This window comes from Musca vetustissima, unplaced genomic scaffold (assembly GCF_032173495.1).
Source record: "Musca vetustissima isolate MV318-11 ecotype Yass unplaced genomic scaffold, APGP_CSIRO_Mvet_v1 utg15158, whole genome shotgun sequence".
NCBI lineage: Eukaryota > Metazoa > Arthropoda > Insecta > Diptera > Muscidae > Musca > Musca vetustissima.
The window spans coordinates 478,098-492,773 of record NW_026887821.1 but is presented as its reverse complement, the minus strand read 5'-3'; the positions used below and the strand labels follow the sequence as shown (position 1 = coordinate 492,773).

The 14,676-nt window shown below is 30.0% G+C and overlaps 1 protein-coding gene across 35 annotated transcripts in view; it reads right to left on the bottom strand.

Annotated features, from left to right (window-relative positions):
- The window catches only part of LOC133335537 (calcium-activated potassium channel slowpoke), a 147,528-nt gene that overhangs the window by 19,392 nt on the left and 113,460 nt on the right, over window positions 1–14,676 (bottom strand). For 15 of the 35 annotated variants that reach the window (XM_061543823.1, XM_061543818.1, XM_061543815.1 and 12 more), the window contains one exon: window positions 8,659–8,730. The exons of 13 other annotated variants lie outside the window; for them this stretch is intronic. In XM_061543823.1, coding sequence (XP_061399807.1) covers window positions 8,659–8,730 — 72 coding nt within the window. Of the gene's footprint in view, window positions 1–5,778; window positions 5,830–8,658; window positions 8,731–14,676 lie in introns of all 35 variants that reach the window. 7 more of the 35 variants (XM_061543827.1, XM_061543847.1, XM_061543826.1 and 4 more) reach the window with 1 other exon arrangement.

The window sequence follows — 14,676 nt, the reverse complement described above, 5'->3', positions numbered from 1 at the left end:
ACAATGTGACAGCATCTGAAAAACGTTCGAGAACGAATGAAGAATATGAGAATAAAGCAATGAGTTCAGAAAAATGAACTTATTTCGATCGTTCTTTTCTCAGACTAGTTCCAATGAACTAGTTCGTTCGGAACTACCCAACTCTAAAGTTCACGCTTAAAGAAGGTAATTTCAGTTCGACTTCGGACGTCTCACAATAAAGACAACATTTTACGCCATGACGTTTGCATAAGTAAGGCTTATAAGTATAAGTAATTATTCAATTAACGTATTCATATAAACGGTAATAGATTAGAATTGTTCATTAATATAGTTCCTTCGCTTCATACGGTTGCAATTCCTAGATTATTCATTTCAATAATTGGAATAAACTTGTTTTTTTTTTGTCAATTCTACAAAATGTTTTTCTATAATAAGTTTTAAATGTGCGTTAATATTATCCCGCGTTTTTTATCAAATAAACGTTTATATTATACTGGATAAGAACGTTGGTTTTATTTTCAATCTATGTATGCCAAATTAACTGCATACATTTGTTTTATACGAATTTATTGTATTCAATTTTATTTTCATTGTAGACTTGTAAAATTCAGTAATGTTTTCATCAAAATGCCAAAACAATCTGTTTTTTATTATTTCCAAAAATAGCACTTGTCAAATGTCATTCATTTTAACACGAAGTAGAAATAAAAATCGAAAAAATAACCCATTTATATAAAAATAACAAATTTAAAATTGTTGGGATAACTTGGGAATTGTGGGAACATATATGTAAGGGATCAAAATGTCAGGGTTTTAGATTTGTTATAAGAAAAAAGGAACATAACAATATTATTTACATACAAAGGAAATAAATTACTACAAAGATATTATGAACATGCATTTGACATTCCATTGCCATTCAAACTAAAGAAAAAATACAAAATCTTATTAACACAAAACCACTTTATAAAAATATACACATAGATATTTGACAGACTGACAGAGAGATATACAAAAGGTAATACAGAGAGAAAGAGAGAGAGATAGAAAAATAGAGCAAGCACAGTGCGTCTACAATTAACAACATCAATACGTTCCTTACATTACAATGCACTACACGTACGTTACGTCAAGTAATAATTTGATTGTTTTTGTTGGTTGCTGTTTATACAAACAAGTGTTGACAACTGTTTATGTTTAGCGGTTTTAAAACGCTTTTAATTAATCGTATTTTGTTTTTATGTGTTGTAGGTTGGTTGCTTTAGAAAAAAGAACTGCCTATGCTTTTGTTTTTTTTTAGTTAAGTGTGAACTGTGTGTAAGAGAATAAAGTGTTAAAATCATCTACAGATAAAATAGAACTTTCATTACTTCTGTCTTCTAAATTAGATTCTAACCATTTAGCTAACATTTATTATTATAAAAATATTTTAGAAATAGATATATATTAATGGAACAGCACAAAGAATACCACAATTGTCATTGCAATATTAACCGGATATGTAATTATTTATTTGCATTATTTCTTTTTCATTCATTCATTATTTCTTTTGTAATATGCGCAATTGTTATATGCTCTATGTAAACAGTTGAGTTGTATTTTTGTTTTGACGTTCGTTTTTTTCTTTTAATTTGCATTTAATTTAACGAATAGCCTTTGCTTTAAAAAACCTCTTGGACATTTTATCATTTCATATTGCACTTCTAGTGGCAAATCAAATTAGCATTTCATTTAAAAAAATAACATTTATTTTTACTGTTTAAGCCAAACTTGACACCATTAGTTAAATTTATGAGATTTTTTGTTAATATATAAATATAACCACTTAAATTTGTTTACAATTATTTGATTTTATATCTATGGAAAATGAAATGAGTCGTAAAAAAAATTAAATGTAATATAAAAAATATATATTTTGTTTCTATTTATCAAAAACTAAAATAAAATGACTTGGGTTGAACTCAAAAAATAGGGAAAATTAAAATTAGTATGAATATTAGAGAAAGTTAACATATTTTTATCCTGGAACTTACTTGTCTGGTAGTAATCTTCTTCTTCTATTTATTTGTATATTTTCAGTTTAAAGGGGGGTTTGTTTGTTTGGTTACGAACAAAATACGTGATAGTAGTAATTTACAACAACATCGGTTTTGGAGAAAAGTTTGTTTTTTTTTGTATATTTACATATGAAGATGAATTTGTTGTTGAAAAGATGTCGGGACAAGTTATAAATATTTTATTTTTTTACAAAAAATAGAGCACAATTTTAGAAAAAACAAAAACACATTATTTATTATGTTTAACTTTTGTTTATACTAAAACTTATGCATTAAGGCGTGGGGAAGTGTTTGAGTGTAGTATTATGTGTTTTCGACTATATGAGGAAAATTGTGTTCGGTAAAAAATCTACTTAAATTTAAATGAAAATGTGTTGTAACAAAGTGTTATAGAAATCTTCGTAAAAATTGAGAATGTATTTTTCATGTATGTAAACTAGCTTATCGATATATTTCCGAATCCGGTGTACATCGAATATAATTTGACTCAAACGGAAATTTCCTTAATAATGGTGTTGTATGTGGGAAAACGAGTGAATTAAGCCTACGGGCTTTAAATAAACAATGTTTCAACAGAATGGCGTTCTGTTTCGATGCGCCTGAACCATCATATTATAAGACTTCTTGCAGAAGATTTCGTAAACTCACAAAGCTAAGCGGGTCTAATCATATAATTGAAGCTGAAATCGACATTTCAAATATACCAAGCAAAACGATTTCATACGGATACATGACAATTTTGAGAATCAGTGGGATGGTGTCATTCAGATCAAATAAGATAAACAGTCATCAGGTAAGATAAACAAATTTTTTATTTACTAGGAATAATGTAAAGAGCATTTCTATATTTGTGGAAGGATAAGAGTATTACGTCTGCTTCCAATTCGTTCAATCAACCAACTACAACTTATGAGAGTTTGAAAAGTCTACATCCATCAAACGTTCCATCAAACGATTCACTGAAAAGTCAACAAGTTTTTCATGATCGAAAAACTTTAGAATTTAAAGACTGGAATGATTTGGATTTCTCAAATCGTAAAAAGTCTTTAGGAAGATTTGTAAAAGCGCATGGGAGATCACAAGATAAACATATTTTTTATTTGCTAGAAATAATGTAAAGAGCATTTCTATATTTCCCTCCACTGCAACTGGAATATGTCGGAGATAACTTAGCATTTTAGTTTACTAAATTATCAAATTCCAACAAGTCCCTCATACATCGGAATGTAAAGGCTGGAATGAGTAGCAAGTCGTTAAAATGTTACTTTGATAAAATGTTATTTTTTTATATAAAACTAAAAAGTCGCCATTTAAGGCAGAAAGAATGACTAGAACCTGGATTACGAGTATCCAAAAAGCCAAATTCAAATTTGGTGATCCCAAATCTGTTAACGAAACGTGGTAGAGTTATACACCTCACAAACGAACTAGTTCAAATAAACTATTCACTGAAAAGAGCTTGAACTAGGTCTTACAAGTTCGTTAAAAGAGTGAAGGAGAATAATTTTTGTGCAGTTTAAATGTGAGCAGTTTACTAACCCAGTTCGATCTGTTTTAAATGAAGGCTACGCCGATCGCGTTTTATTTTGCATGTGATATTAAAAGCGCTTTTATTTGGTAAAATCATTTCTAATTTCTCTGAAACTATGCTTGAATAATCCTTTTTTCTGAAACTATTCTTGAATAATCCTCGCCATAACATATTCATCCCACTAAACGTTTAGAAGAGCAATGATCTATTAAAAAACGACCAAACTTAAACCAGTGCTGAATAAAAGAATTTAATTGCGAACGATTGAACTAGTCGACTCAAAAGAGCTGAACTTAAAAGAGCTAACTGAACTAGGTAATGCCACAGGTAATTTCATTGAATATGGAACAAAGGCCGATAAAACCTGTTTTGTTCTAAGCTGATATGAACTGTGGCAGAATGATAAAAACTGTTTACGACGCCAAGAAATATAGGTACCATTTACCTTTTACAAGATTTATCTATTATAAATTATATATTGAAAGGTCTAAAAGTGGAAGTTGGAAATATATCATAGACTTATTAGAGGCAAAATCCGAAAGTAGACTTGTGGACATTTCATTGAAATTAAATATTTAATATTGGTCTTCCATGAGGCTCGTAGAGAAAGATGCGCAGTTTAGAAACATTGCCGACTATTAAACCATGGAATTAATAAAACATTGGAAACGTATATGAATTTTTGTGTAAAAATAGAAACATTTTCATAAAAAGCAAAGATGGTGCTATTTTTACTTTATGAAAAATTCGGAAAACGCGATTTTTTGGACAATGTTCGATATCATGTGGGTAGCCCCAATACCGTTTTTACAACCAATACTAGATAGGAATCTTGTTTCTCATATGTAGTACCTAAGTAGAACCTATGTTTAATAAAGTCGATCCTACTCCGACTGTCATTCGTTTAGCATACATTCAAAGCTTAAGATCAGTAACTACGCTTGCCCAAGTTGATGAACTCAGATCAGAAACTGCAAATAATTTCTAAACAAGGACTGAAAGTATTAACTTAAACCGTTTGTTTCGGATGATGAAGCTCCGCTCACAAGCTGTTTCAAAATAATATATTTAAAGAAATATATGAAAAGAACAAATTTTATGAGTCTGAAACTGATGTGATTATTTTAATAATGATTAAATAATATGTACATATATACATACATATGTACACATAAATATATATTAGATATTTTATTTGAAATCTCGTTTATTTTATATTCTTAAAAATTAGTTGTATTTGAAAAAGACGTTGTGTATATGTACTTATTATTGTAATAACTATATTTATGTCTATGTACATAAATTGTACATACAGTAACTATTAAGAAAAACAAATTGAACAACAATATTTTATATTAAATAGAACACGAATATTAAAATTGATTAAGAAAAAATATGTTACTCTGAAGGATTTCATACTATATAAACATTTGAACACTGAACATATCCTTCGATTGACATTACTATTTACCAATAAAAAAAATATTTAACAAATATAGACAATTCAATTATTATTATTTATAATATTTATTAAGAACGAGATTTTGTATATCAAACAACAAATTTTGAAATTAATTTATTTATTAAAATGTATGTATATATGTATGTAAGTATGTATAATTGAAACACATATATATTTAATAAGTAATTAATTATTTATTTATCTGACGGGGGGAAATACGAACGAAGTTAATTTTTTTAGACTACTACAAGTACAGTACAACAGTACACATCAAATAATAAAGAAAAAATAGAAAGAATAAAAACGAAATCACATACGAGTACTGGTAATACAAAAACTGAAAAAAATGTAACAAATTATCAATTTTTTTAAATATAAGGAAATGTATACATGATTTCGAAACAATGAGAAGAAACAGGAGACTAAACAGATAGAAGATTAAGAAGTTAATGACAAAACAGATTGATTCTTATACAAGAAATTCTAATTCAATGAAATATTTGTATGTATGTATATTGTGTATGGACTAGGGATAGTTGTTAGTGTGTGTATGTGTAAGTTGTAATGGACAGACAGTTAAAAAATATAGACAAAAAGATTTTGTTCTTATTTGTTTTGTTGTAAAAGGGTGTTAGTTTTTTTAATTAATTATTTTTTGTGTTAAAGAAAATGTTTGAGAAGTTTGTTCACTAATTATTTGTTATAGAACTAATATATATATTTTTGGTTTTGGAATTTATACGTACTTGCACGTCCTACCATTTGTACGGCTCGGACGCCTTTCCTGAACGTGGCCACTGTGGTTGATTTTGATTTTTTGTAGTACGAGAGTAGTAGTAATAGTAGTTGATAGGTAGGTAGGTGGTAGTGGTGGTGGTAGGGGGGTCATTAAATAAAATAAATGAATTACATAGGATTGAGGTGAAATTCGAGAATAATGAAATTGTTATTTTATTTATTTACAACATGATTTTCTTTTGGTAATTCAAATAAAAATTAAAAAAAAAACAAAGATGGAACACAAGCAGACGTAAAATCAACAACAATTTGAAACGAAAAAAAAGTAATGACAAAACATATAATTTATGATATAAACCTATACGTTGTGTTGATTTGTTTTCTTTTTTAAGTAATATTTGTGTGTGCGAGTTTAAAGAAGATTTAAATTATTTAGAATCTTAGCACTTGGTGATAAAAGTTCTAATAATTTATTCGACAACCAAATATCTGAAATGTTATTTTGTTATATTTGTCAACGGTAGTATTAGCACTTGCTACAGCAAAGGATATGCTAATATGTTTTTATTCTAGAAATAATGTAAAGAGCATTTCTATATATGTACAAATTAAAAAATAAATAAATGTGAAGGAGATCAGTTTTTGTATTTCAAACATGTAAAGTAAAGAGCATTTATATAAGGATTGAAAAGTAATCGAAAAAGTACATATTTAATGTAGTTCCCCTCTCCGCAACTGCAATATATAGTTAGCTTCAGAATATGGTTTAAGAGGTTCCATTGATTTAAGTTCCTTGTTGGCTATGTTCCTTTCCTTTCTTTCCATCAACGAAATACTTTAGAATTTTAAGACTGGAATGGTTTGGATTTCTCAAGTCGTAAAAATACGTAGGCACATTTTTGTTGAGTGTCTAGTTATTTTGTAAAACTGATTCTTTATTTGCTAGAAATAATGTAAAGAGCATTTCTATATAATTCCCCCTCGGCAACTGCAATATTTCGAAGATCTGTTAATCTTTTATTTCTTTACTAAAGTAGCCAAATAATTTTTCGTAGCCAACAAGTTCCTCATGCTATAGAATTTAAAGTATGGAATGATTTGCATTTCTCAAGTCGTTAAAATACGAACAACTTTTTTGGCGTCAGTTTTTGTATTGGCATAGCAAAAGGCTATTTATTATTTGGTAGAATTTACATTTTTAATACATTTCTTCTTTCCGCAACTGCGAAATAGAGTCTAAAGATGTTCCATAGAGTTCCTTATTAGAGTGTCCTTTTAATTTTCATATCCAACAAATCGTTCATGATCGAAACACTTTAGAATTTAAAGCCTGGAATGATTTGGATTTCTCAAGTCGGAAAAAGACGATTGTCAAATCAGAAGATAAGCAGATTTTTTATTTGTTGGAAATAATGTAAAGATCATTGATTCTGCAGTTCTTTTAGTTCAATTCATTTTTCATTGCCATCAAAATGTAAATTTTATGGTAAATAATTTGAAATTTCGAATAGCGGCTACTTACGGCGTATTAATGTTGGCATAACGAATACGCAATCATGTACGTCATAACTTCTACGAGATGATATATTTTGTAAACATTGTTAAATCCTGTGTATGAGCGCTGATTGTCGAAGCTTTGGAAATTAGAACTATGTCGTGTAGAAAACCAATGCGAGCAAGTAATCCAACTATCGGCGTTCAGTTTGCGTTTAGTTTTTTTTACTAGAGTATCCAATTCATGCTTCATTGCCAAAAAGTGCCTCATGCTTCAAAACGCAAAGTCTGGAATGATTTGCATTTCTCAAGTCGCTAAAATAAGTTAGTTATTTTATCAAATCCCCTCCTGCAAAACTGGCCAAATCCTCGGTCTTCGTGTAAAGAGCATTTCTATATAAAAATTGAAATAAATTCCACATCTACGCAACTATGTCGGATCTCATGTCGTAATAACAATATGGCGTATTAGTATTGTCGTAATGTATACGTAATTGTGTACACCATAAGAAGAACAAATTATTGTTATTGCAGGTTTGAAATACATTTAAATTTCTTCAAGGCATTATTCAATGTGTAAGAATTCCCAATGGCGAATATTCAATTTTTGGAAAGTAGTATATATCTGCAATAACTTCTTTAAAACTCACACACACATATTAATAAATAAAATTGTTATTTGTATAATAATTTTTTTGTTCGGGTTTTGGTGTTGGTTGGCTGGCGGCGAATTATTCTTGTTCTTATTTATGTTTATTATTATTATTTTTAATATTTATTTAAATACATATAAATTAAACTATTTCCTTATTATATAAAAAACTATTATTATTTTATTTAACGTTGTCATTTTCCTTAATATCCTTGTCACTGCCTAGCGGAAGAAACCCAAGAGGCGTATGGTATAATTATATTGTAGATTTTTGGCTTGCTTGTTTAGCATTTTTAAATGTAGAAATGTTAATGGAAGGGGTTTAGTTACACTTACTTATAGTTATAAATTGGTTTTGATTTTAAAATAAATTAATCTTTTTTAATTTTTTAATTACTAAGTAATAACAGCGAAAAATAGAAAGGCAGCAAAAATATATAATGTCTCTTTTTTGTTTCTTTTGAGCAGCATACACTAAGTTTGTTAGCAATTTAGAATTGTTTTTGTTTCCAATTTTAATGCATAATTTGAAAAACGGGCGGGCAGCAGGGGAATGAACGGGTTGACTAGTTGGATTTAAATTTTTTAGCAATTATTATTTAATTATTTTCATTGTTTTTTTCTTAATTTTTGGTTTATCAACTTGATTAGCTTTGGCTATAAATGCTTAGAAAATTTAAGTTAGCTAGGTTAGATGTAAATTGAACAAATTATTTGTGTATGTGTGTATATAAATTCGTACCCTCCATTTGATTAATGGCTGAGGTAATGCCTTGATTCACCATTCCAGTCTGCATCATAATCATGCCCACATCTGTAAAATTATTCATTAACATGTTTCAACTGGTGCTCATATCATCATCATTAACATTGTGATCATTTTAATATTTTTTATTTAGATATCTAATTTAATTGTTTAAAAGACTATTTGTTTATCTTTTGTGTGTTATTTAACTCTTAAGCTATAAAAATCCATAATATATTATTACATAATACTTGCGCTGCAATAATACACAATTATTTATACATAAATGGAATACATACAGTAATTTATTAAATGTATTAATACAGTGGTTTTGGCGAAGAAAATTCATAGTTTTCAACAGTGAGAGGCTTAACAATATTATCATATCTTTCAGTTTTTTTTTATCTTCTTATTTTTTAATACTAAATAATTTGAGATTCCGAATGGTGGTTCCGTACGGCGCATAAATGTTGTCGTAACGTATACGCCATTATGTGCGTCATGAGTACTACGAGAAAATGCATTTTGTAAACATTGTTAAAACCTGTGTATGAAAGCTGATTGTCAAAGTCGTGTAAGGCATATCTACGTCTTCTAGAACATCAATGCGGAAAAGTAATAAAACTGACAGAATTCCATTGCCAAATTTTGGAAACTATTCTTCTCTCAGATGTGAACTAATATAGAATCCAATATTTTAATTGAAACCAATCCTCTTTTATTTAATATTTTTAACAATATATATATATATATATATATTTAATTTCAGATTTTGGTTGAGCATAAATCGTAAAAATACATTTGGGGTATTTTTCTCCAGATGCATGTACAGGACAATTTTGTCCAGAGCACTGGTATTGTGTCAAATCCCCTCCTGTAAAACTGGCTGATCCGCCATGGCAGAACAGATGATATGTTAAACTTGAAATAATGTGAAGATCATTTCTATGTAAACATTTCAAACATTGGAACCTAATTCTTCTGATTTCTTCTAGTACATAATTAGATTATTTATTGAAAACATTTGACAATTAGTATTATGAAAATTGTTGTAGATAAATCGTCGTAATATAGGACCACTCTCAATGCATTTTAACCACTTTTCCAGAAACATGCTCTAATATCAGTGGAATTCAGAAATAAAAGAGTGAAAATGAAATTTCTATGCGAACTACAACATGACTATATCATCCATTTTTTAACCGATTTTTTTGATTTTTATCATTTTCGAAAGCTAATTTAATTTTCTTCCCCGATATTCCTTATTTTATGTTCTTGGATAGACGAAAGTAGAGAAATAAATAAAATAATTCTTCGTGACACGAGTTGTCCCTCAAACTGAGGACAGCAAATCTGTAAAACTCAAGATCTAACATGAATTTCTATATCATCCGGATTTTTTTTTTTTTTTTTTTTTTTTTTGAACCACGATAATTATTGCGTCCACCTCAGTAGCTCGAACTTTAGGCTGCAGTAATTTTGATATCTGAATAATTTTACTTACGATGTTTTTCCGCATAGGAATTGTTCTATACACACATTTTCGTCAAATTGTATGTAAGTGGTGCACCATAGTCGGTTTTAAAAATTGGGTCAGATTTAGATAGATATACATTTAACGGTACACAGAGACCTAATAAATCAATGTGCTCTAGGGTTTCATATAACGGCATGTCCGACTTTGATTCTCGCTTTCCGCCTTTTTTCAATCCACTGGCTGGTACAGTGGAAACATAGCTAAATGATTATCAGGCAGCTCTATAAGTTATTTTCCTTAGGGAGTCTTAATTTAAAGGCTATAATGATAACGGGTAATATACCAAGTTTAAGGACCTACCATTGGTCTTAATATTGTGGATGTGAAGGACAGAATAAATTACCTTAATCAGAAATTCAATTTCAACAGGTATATAGATTTTATCCTGGCTTGAACAATAAAGGTCTTCTTCAGCTATGATAGCTTGTTGTAGATGCTCAATGAACTAACTACCGAAGTAAGGCTGCTGATATGTCGACGATGCAAATATAAATGTATATTCTATTTCAGTACGGTTTGACAACATATCTCATTAAATTGAAAGGCTTGGGAAGGTTAGCGAAGGGTTCTGTAGGCTTGACTGAACTAACATTCAATCTGGACTGAACTATAAGATGGCATTTGAATATGGTCATCTATGAAAAGGTAGGAGAATTGACAGGATCCTGATAGATATTGATACCTATTATTGCTAGTGGCTAATCCATAGCAAAATATTGTAATAGCCAACCAATTTGACTAGGACAAAAAGTATTTAGCTGTCATAGCCTATTGAAAAGGTGCGGCGGGCTAACTCTTGAAGTAATACTGCTGATATATCGACAGATTATCCAGCCGATAGTTGTCTTTGCTATTACAGTGTGATTTGACATCTCGTTTTATTAAGTGGAATAGCTTAGGAAGGGTAGCGGAGTATTCTGTAGGTTTGGTTGAACTAACATTTAGTCAGGTCGGAACTATCAGACAGCATTTAAATATCGTCATTTATGAAAGGGCAGGAGGCGACAATCGTCCTGGATCCTGAGGTGCACTGGAATGTTTTTCCTATGGATATTTGTACTTTGAACTGTTGAAAAATTATTCTTTGAAAATTAGTTAAGTATCGATATTTTTTCGAATGGAGATTGAGTTTTATAATGGATCAGACGATTATTATTGATTTCGGGTTTCATATTTGTCCATCTCTATTAATTGTATTAAATTATTTTTAATTTCCAAAGATACTAGCCTATTTCGCCACTGTATTTAATACATTATTATAATTATTATTCACATTTTTATTATTAGTTAATATTTCACACATCTATATGTTAGTAGTGAGTTGAAGCCATTGCGTGACACAACAATGTAACAACCATGACATTAAATTTATTGCTTGTTCTTTCCTTAATATTAATCCGGATTTTGTTTAGTAAACTTCTTGCTCAGTTTTGTATTATTATTATTTTGTTTTCAAAACTACACTAGATTTCAATTAATAACTTCATTTATTACAAAAAAAAAAAAAAAAAAAAACGAAACAGAATACTACACAAACACCATTGTACAAATGTCGGAAAATGTTTATATGTACAAGACTTTGGGGGGATTTTAGTTGGAGCTGCTCTGGTGGTGGTGGGAATGAGAGATTTATTTATTTATTTTTCTTTTCAAAGGGGTGGGTGTGACTATGAACGACGACAATTATTTACAAAGATAAATGTATGTAGGTGTGTACACCTTTTTCGGGAATTATTATTTTGGGTGTATAGTTGAAAACTTAGTCGAGAGGGAGTTAGATGTGTGGGATATGGGTGTTGGATATTTTAGTGGAATCCTGAGATTTTTCGTTTAATGGGTTTAACATTGACCTTCACAAGAACTTGTTCTGAACTACAAATACAAAACACATCTTTACTGTAATAAACTCAACAAATCTCTAATAAAAATTTTTAATTTCTATTATCGTGTGTGATTCGATGTAAAAACGTGGATAATATTTTTTTTATATACACAAGTTGTTGTTTTCGTTTTTTGGGAGGAGGGATTTACACATAGAAATATCTGACAAAACAATTGTGTTTTAATTAAATTTAAATTATGAGCAATTCCTACCATAACAAAACAATTTTAACTTTTCAAAACTAACTTAAATATAATTATTTTTTATTTATCTGCTTCAATTTATGATGTGTCTACTTAAGGGAAAATATATATTGAATTTCCCGATTTATACAGTTAGTTTGTCGTAAGTGATTAACATCCATTAATGATATTTATATATATGTATATATGACCATATTTATACACATATGAATTGATTTGCTGTATAGATTTTTAATTTCATATATAAATGTAAATATGTTGTGGAGTAGGAGAGGGTTTATATATATAATTTGTATATATTGATTTTTATTTTATTTTTTTTTTTGTTGTAAATAAATATATTGGTGGTGCCAGTCAAAATTGATTCCATGCACTCGTAAAATACACTGTTCTGTTATAGAAACGTTTTCAAAATTTCCAAAAGACATTGACTTAGAGGAAAACAGAGAGCTATATATTTATAGAGAGAGAGTGTAGTATGTGTGTGTGTATTTAAGGTATATAAGGGAGAGAAAAAACGTACGCATAAATATAAAGAAAAATCCAAAGAAAAAAAAAAAATAATCCGGATTTTTCCAGTTTTTTGTTTTGAGGTGCATAAAATCATTTGCAATCTTGATTTGAAATTTCGTAACAATTTTGAACTGCGGTGTGTGTTTTTTAGCTAAAAATTTCCAAAATAAAATTTAATAATTTTTGTTTTTGGGCAAAGCAAGTGTGTCATTGCGAATTGGTTGTCCATATTAATAAATAAAAAATTACAAAATAATTTACAATAAAAAATTCAGGCTCCATTACATATTTGCAATAAATTATAATGAACAAATAATAATAAATATAACATAAGACAAAAAATATATAATGTGGTGAATTAAATATAATTGTAAGGCCTTGTTTTGGAAAATAGGTACACAAAGAGAATATTCTGAGGTCAATGGTAGATATTTTCGAGAAAATTGACATCGTGACAGCATATCGAGGCAACATCGTAATAAATTGTCTAAAATAAATAATTTGAGATTCCGGACGGTGGTTCCGTATAGGCAATTATGTACGTCATAAGTTCAACGAGATAATGTATTTTGTAAATATTGGAAGGCAGAAATATGTCTCTAGAACATCAGTTTCTAAATTTCATTGCCAATTTTCGGAAAGTATTTTTCTCTGAGATGTGAAATCAAAAATAATCCATTTTGCCCAATCCCGCATGGCAGGACAGAATATTTGCCAAACTTTTTTCATTTGCTTCAAATAATGTAAAGAGTAGTTCTATATAAACACTTTAAACATCGGAATCTCCTTCTGCCGATTTCATTTAGTGCATTGCGTAGAAATTAATCTAAATGTTCTGCATTAATCGCAAGTAGTGGCAAGGTATTCAAGTCCCTAGCTGGTTGCCTTTTGTAATCTGTAACACGAAATGAATCTGTATATCACCCGTATTACTTTTTGTACCATGTACCTTTTTGTACCCAAACCTCAGGCTGCGAAGCACGCATTTTTGTCAAATTTTATGGAGACAGGAGTTTTAGATGGGCTCTGTTCCCCATCCAAAAGGCGATCATGTCCAAATACGTGTGAACGATTGTCAACTGCATTTCGGTGTGGAGGCGTTGGTTAACGCTTTGTATTGACTGGTGATTGTAGTACCGTTGTACCAAAGTCGTTAGTTCAGGCACATACTTTTGTAGATACGAAGATGGAAACCTGTGACAGATACAGATAGCGTTTTGAGGATCTGGAAGGAGTATTTTGCAAAGTTTCTGGAATCAAATAGTGGCGGTGGAGAGGAGCCAATAAGAGACGACGGTATAGATTGTATACCACCTAGCCAAGATGAGGTCAGAATATCAATTAGTCGACTGAAGAATAATAAAGCAGCAGGTACGGATAGATTACCAGCCGAACTATTCAAAACCGGTGGTCGGATGCTGGTCAGGAGCATGCACCATCTGATAGGTATAATTTGGCTAGAATAATGCATGCCCAATGATTGGAACCTCAGCATCCTGTGCACAAAAAAGAAGACAGGACGAAATGTGCCAAATACAGAAGAATAAGTCTAAAATTGCTATCCAACGTACTGTGTGAACGGTGTTCAAAGACATTTTGGGCCATATTAATGCTATGCAGGATAATTTAACTAGCACATGGTCAGCAGTTGAAATCGTAAAGAACTTTGTGCACCAAATAGCATATGCCAAGCATTTCGAGAGGTAACAGCCAACTTTGAACGAATTGAGGAGTCTGCCAAAGTGGGTATGACAGTAAATGGCCAGAAGACAAAGCTGATAGTATCAACGCGGACCAACTTTGGAACTTGAAAACTTCAGCTTCGAGTTAGTCAAAAATTTTATATACATTGGTACCGCCATAATTAAAACTATGGGCAT